This window comes from Pteropus vampyrus, unplaced genomic scaffold, assembly GCF_000151845.1.
Source record: "Pteropus vampyrus isolate Shadow unplaced genomic scaffold, Pvam_2.0 Scaffold100, whole genome shotgun sequence".
Taxonomy (NCBI): domain Eukaryota; kingdom Metazoa; phylum Chordata; class Mammalia; order Chiroptera; family Pteropodidae; genus Pteropus; species Pteropus vampyrus.
In genome coordinates this window covers 2,455,176-2,461,422 of record NW_011888881.1, presented here as the reverse complement: position 1 = coordinate 2,461,422, position 6,247 = coordinate 2,455,176, and the positions used below count along the sequence as shown (strand labels likewise).

The 6,247-nt window shown below is 55.0% G+C and overlaps 1 protein-coding gene across 1 annotated transcript; it reads right to left on the bottom strand.

Moving 5' to 3' along the window:
- Positions 1-5,085: 5,085 nt before the first annotated feature.
- IQCF6 (IQ motif containing F6) lies at positions 5,086-5,721 on the bottom strand. Its single transcript, XM_011364747.1, has 2 exons — positions 5,668-5,721; positions 5,086-5,512 (listed from the first exon to the last, which is right to left on the bottom strand). The coding sequence occupies exons 1-2, from the start codon at positions 5,719-5,721 to the stop codon at positions 5,144-5,146; spliced, it is 423 nt and encodes a 140-aa protein (XP_011363049.1). The 3' UTR covers positions 5,086-5,143.
- Between the last annotated feature and the right edge of the window lie 526 nt (positions 5,722-6,247).

Sequence of the window (6,247 nt, the reverse complement as noted above, 5' to 3'; positions counted from 1 at the left end):
TCACTATTTGTCCTTGGCGGGCGGAGGCCCCTCACACCAGCCCCCGCTGCCCAATTTTCATTTTGCCAGTTACTTGTTGACTCTGCTCTGTGCCGGACGCTAGAGCCTGATGGCCACCAGATCTAGACCCAGCCCTGACTGGCGGGGAGACAGAAAATAAGTAAGCCACCTTCTCGTAAAAGGAGCCACCGCTGCAGGCTATGAGCAGGCAGGCTCATCTGGCAGTTCGGTGGGGGACCTGCATGGCGCGGCCTCCGGGGCAGGAGGGGCAGCTGGCTGCACCTGGGAACTGTGGGCGTCGCCACAGCCAGCTTGCCTGGCACCTGAGGGGAGCCGGACGTCCGCGCAGAGCCAGGCTGAGCGTTCAGGTGTGAGGGAACCCGGAGGCGGAGCCGTGGGGCAGAAGGTCGCGTGTTCACGTGGTGCGTACGAAGCCAGAAAGAGCTTGCGAGGAGGGAGGAGATGAGCACGGAGGGCAGAGGCTGGACGGTGGGAGAGGCCACCTGCTGTCAGCCAGTGAGAGCTGGGAGTTGGGGGTCTTCCTCCAGTCCCCGGAGGAGCTCGGACGCGGGGGCGCGGTCCTGGAGCCCCGCGCCCGTGCGCGTCCCGCGCGCGTGTGGCCGAGGCTCACCAGCAGAGGGCGCAGAGGCACAGTCCCGGCCACACGGCTCCGCCAGGCCACCGCCGCCCTCCCGCGGCCTTTGGGGCAGTGGGCAGCGGACCCAAACAGGAGCCGATGAACCGGGCAGCTTCGGGAAGCTCCCCGGACCGCGCCATCCCAGAGGCACAAAGTCCTGCGTTGGGAGACGGGCAGGCCAGGGACATTTGTCATTTTTAAGTGAACTGATTTGCATGTACAGGCTGGCATGGCTGTGGAAATTCGGGTTAACGATTTAAAAAATGAAAACAGAAAACTGAAAAAAGATCATTGAAGGGATAGCTCTTCCTCGCCAGCCAATATTTGGGGTGTAAGGGTGCCAAATAAAATACAGAATGCCCAGTTAAATCTGAATGTCAGATAAACAATGAATAAATTTTTACTCTAAGTATGTCCCATGCAATGCCGGGACATACTTAGACTAAACATTTTCATTGTTTACCTGACATTGATTTAACCTGACATCTTGTGTTTTCATTTGCTAATTTTGGCAATCTTATTGGGGTGTTTCCGTTCCAGATGTGCGGCCCAAATTACCCAGGCCTGGGTGCAGCCCCCAGCAGACGGGCACCAGGGCACTGTGCCCCATGGGACCTGCAGTGCTGTTCGCTGCTCCAGCCCCAGGACAGGCCAAGACGGGGCTCTGATCTCCTTGCACCTGAAAAGCCACCCTCCTTTGCGTGGCTCGGGAATATTTTCCTTAAAATAAATAATTTTTAAAAGGCAGTAATTAACATGGTTCACAGCTAAACAGGTATGAAGGGTATTCAGTGAAGAATCTTCTATCCCTGCCACCTCTGGCGGGGAGGATCCTGGACCCTGTGGGGAACTTTGCCCGCCAGCTACTCTCATGCCAGAGCTCTCCATTCCTCCCACCCCACCCCGGTTGCTCGGGCCTCCTCTCCTGGGATGGAGGGGTCGTGGAAAAGAGGGATCGCGGAAGGTCTCAAAACTCTCTGAAAGTGTCCCCACCCCAACCTTCTGCAAGAAAAGAAGGGAGCCTACAACTCCACCTGGGCCAGCGAGGCTTTAAGCACTAAAGATGGCTGTCCTCAGTCTGGGGGAGGAGGGCTGGGTCTGGACAGAGCAGGGCAGGAAGGAGGGGGGTTCGAGGAAAGTGAAAGCTGGGAATGGGAAGAGGGGGGGAAGAGGGAAATGAGGTGGAGAGTAAAGTAGGGAACCCTTAAACCCCAAGGGCTCTCACTGAGATGTCAGGGTTGGGTTTTTTTAAGTTTATTGGAGTAACATTGGTAAATACAATTATATAATGTTCAGGTGCACATTATCATTTGACATCTGTATATTCTACTGTGTGTTTACCACCCAAAGTGCAGTTTCCTTCAGCTGCCATATATTTGATCCCCTTTGCTCCCTTCGCCCTCCCCCTACCCCTCTATATTTGACCCCCTATCCCCTGTCTACCTCCCCCCTCCTTCCCCCTCTGGTAACCACTAGTCTATAGTCCATGTCCATGAGTCTCTGTTCGTCCTGTTCATTTGTTGCTTTTAGGTTTATATCTCACATATAAGTGATATCATGCGATTTCCAACTTTTTCTGTCTGGCTTATTTCACTTAGCATGATTATCTCGAGGTCCATCCATGTTGTCGCAAATGGCAGTATTTCATCTCTTCTTATGGCTGAGTAATATTCCATCGTATGTATGTACCACAGCTTCTTTAGCCGATCATCTATCGTAGGACACTTTGGTTGCTCCATGTCCTGGCCACTGTGAATAATGCTGCTATGAACATCGGTGTGCAAATCTCTTTTCGGATATGGGTTTTCAAGTCTTTGGGGTAAATACCCAGTAGAGGGATTGCCGGATCATATGGTAGATCAATTCTTAGTTTTTTAAAATCTATTCTTTCTGTGAAAATAATATATGCTCCCTATAAACAGCTTAAGCATTGCAGAAAAAAATACAAAAAGAAAATAAAAGTATTACCTCCAGTTTTATCATTCAAATATAACTATCGTTAACATTTCTGGTACAGCAGCCTAGATTTTCATGCATTTTTACAGATAGAAGGAGAGATAGAAATACTTCCATAAAAATGGGATCATGCCATATGTCTATTTTTTTTAGTGAAGACTATTTAATTTTACTTTATTCTAATTGAAGAAAATGAATCTGAAATGAAACTGAAAACATTCTTGAACTTCACATACATTTCTTCACCGCAAAAGATATCCCCACCTCCCTCCTCACCCTCCCCGCACCGCCCCCAAAGAGTCCTGTAAATTTAAGGAAAGAGACAGTGACATTTAGAGGTAACCATTCTTTTAGCCTCAGGAAATCTGAGATTCTGACCCACTGTCAATCTTCTGGTGCCATGAACGGGAGGCGGGAGAACCAGGTCCTCCCAGCTGCACCTGGTCTTGGGGATGGCTGACTGCCCGACCTGTCATCTGTGCACTGTGCTCAGCAATGTCATTTAGGCACTGCACCCAGCAGCGGGAGCCAGGCGGCGTCTCTGGGCTGGAGTGGACTGCACTCATGTCAGCTCTCCGCCCTCAGGAATGGCAGCGTGAGAAGCGGCTACTGAGTCTCGGGGGGCCTGGAGACCCCGAACTCCCTGTTCTGGATCCTTTCTCCAAGCAAAGTTAACTTGAGCGTGGGACAGCCTCAGGTGTCCTGTGAGTTTGATTCACAAACTCTGACGCCGGCAGCATTGTGGCGCCGTGGTTTTCACTGACCACATTTTTCTTTGTGGGCGCTCTCGATCGATTCCTCGTTGAGAAGTTGAGAAGACCGGCGTTAGTTGGTAGTTTACGCTGTCGAGTTTTATCGCGTTTAAATTGTTTTATAGCAGTATTTAGTTATTTAATGTTCATTCTGTATCTAATGTATTCACAGGTCACCACCAGCCCTTAATTTCAGCTTCTCCGTTCCTAAGTTCTAATCTTCCTGTGCAGCTGGAACTTTCTCTCCCCACCCTGTCCCTGTCCCCACCTCTTGCCATCCTCTGAACACTGAGGCTGACCAGTCAGCTGGGAACACCTCCCGGTTTGCCTGGGAAGGTCCTAGTTTGCATCCCCATCACCAGTGGGGGTGTATAACCTGGGCGGGAGGGGCTTAACTCAACACACTGAGTCCCAATGCCCAGCCTCTCTCAGCCCAGTTAAACCAGGATCTCCAGCTGGGCCCAGGCATCAGCATTTGTTACGTCCCGCGGATTCCAACGTCCTATGTAGGTTGAGAATCAGAGAGTCAAACCCTCGATGGCCCAGGTTTTAAACACCCCTCACAGCAGGTGTGGCGCCTACAGGGCTGGTCTGCTCATTCAGAATTCCCGTGGAGGTCCATGGTCACATGCAGGTCCACGGTCACATGCAGACGTGACTCGTTTCTTACCACTCCCTGCTGCAAGGAGGGGGTGGAGAGAGCTGAGACTGGAGCTCCTGAAGGGGGACCCTGGGAAGAGCGAGGAGCCTGGCTGCAGCCACTGGGGGTGACGGATAGCGGACCGATCCGTGAATTCTCACATCTGCCACAGCTGTTCTGGAGACCCGCCCCTGACCCCTAAACACACACACGTACATGCACACATGCACACACACATGCACACACGGGGACCTGAGGGAGGGAAGCCTGATCCAGCTGTGAGGCCCCATGAAGACCTCTGACTCCTGGGCACCTCCCCACTGGTCCTCCCACCCCCCCCCCGTGCAAGGCCGCCCCACCACAAAACCCCAGGGGGGGTGAGCGGCCTCAGACTTCTGGGATGCAGGTTCGGAGACCAACATTTGCTTCTGAGGGTGCGGTGGGATCCGGCGGCTGCATCCCCAGACCGATGACATGCAGTGGAAGAGGGGCAGCCCTTCCCTCTGGCCAGCCCTGGGTCTCCCTGGCTTGTTTCCCCACCATGCCTGGCACCCCCAGCAGAGGAGAGGGAAGCCTTGTCTTTCGGCCCAGGCACAGCCACTGCCCCTCATCTTCAGCCCCGGCCTTGCCCAGGGGCTGGCCCTGCCTGCTGTCCCCCAGTGAGGCACAGCACCTATGCAGCTGTTTGTTACTCAGCTGGGGTGCCCTGTCTTCCTGGCTCCCCCCCAAGCACTGCACGGGTGTGGGGGCCCTGCTGAGCACGGGACTGTGGAATCCTGGCCTTCCTAGCTGACTCCGGCTGCAGCCAGACTCTGCTGTCCTATGCTGAGTGGAGATGCCTGGGCAGGGGTTGCCCAGTGCCCACCTCCACTTGTGGAGGGAGCTGGGATCAGGCTAGCTGAGGTGTCAGAGTCTGACCTGGGCCCTGGGGTCTCCTTTGGGTGCAAGATTGGTCAGGTTTGCATTTGGAGCAAGCGCCTAGGGTGCATTGCCCTGGGATGGGCTCGAGACTATGCAAGGGAACCATTTTGGGGGTGGAAGGCGGGAAGGTTAGGGGTGAGTCTCTCTTCTTTGGGTCTGATTTCCGAAGGGCAAGACTCTGGTCGGTGAGCCTCTTTATTGGAAGAGAGATCCAGCCTCCTTGGCCCCGCCAGCGCCCTAGGTCATGAGGATTTCGATGTCCAGCTCCAGCCGGCTGGCTCTGACCTCATAGCGGCCCTGGATCAGGCCTCGGGTCTGGCTGGCATGCCAGCGCCAGTGAGACTGGATGATGCAGGCCGCCTGGCGGGCCTGGAGGAACCGTCTGCGGGCCTGCCACATGCGAACCTGCGCCTGCACCTTCACCACTGCCCACTCCTGACAGGTGTAGAGCCTCAGCGCCAGACGCCGCCTCTGCTCCAGCATCTTGGCCTGCATGGACCTCCACCAGCACTGGATGACCCAGGCCCTGAGCGCCGCGTGGAGCAGCGCCTGGCGCACTATGATGCCACGCCACCATGCCTGGATCCTCACGGCCGCCTTCTCCAGCTGGAGCGGGGAAGGAAGACCTCGCAGATGCTCGGCGGGGTTCCCTCTTATTCCTGTCCCTACCTCCAGGGCTGGGAGGGAGGGGAGCCTGGCCCAGGTGGCCCTGCCCTCTCATTTCCAGGCCCCGCCCGTCCAATTTTCAACCTGCCACTCACCTTTCGACACAGCTCATCACCCTCTGCGCAGACCTCTCCCGTGCTGGCCTTCATCGCAGTTTGCGTGTCCATGGCCCTGATCTTTTGAGTCCACTCGTCTATCGGTCGGGCCACCCTAGTCTTCAGCCCCGCCCTCAACTGTTAGTCACCCCATCACCAGACTCCGCCCACCCGCACACAAGGCTCCGCCCACCAGCGCCCTCGTCCACATGTCAGCCACAGCTCTCTCCTCGTCTCTTGCTCTGTCTCCTCAAGCATTGACCGGTCACCTTATTCATCCATCCCCACCATTTCGGGGCCTGCAGTTCGTTCCCTCTTGCCTTCGGTATATTTCTCAGACCCAGCTGGTATCTTAAATCTCGCTCTTCCTACACCTTCCAGTCACTTAGTTCCGTCCCTTCTGGTGACGGCACAGAGAGGTTCGCACAGTTTTCCTTCAAGGAAGGGGCTTTGCTTCAGGAGTTCTCACCCCCAGGTTGGCCTTCCGGAGGCTTAAGAGTCAGGCTCTGTGGGAGGGGCCTGGACATTCTGTGCGTGGGCTCGAATGTTTCTGTGTAAAATCTGTGAAAGCAAGGGATTC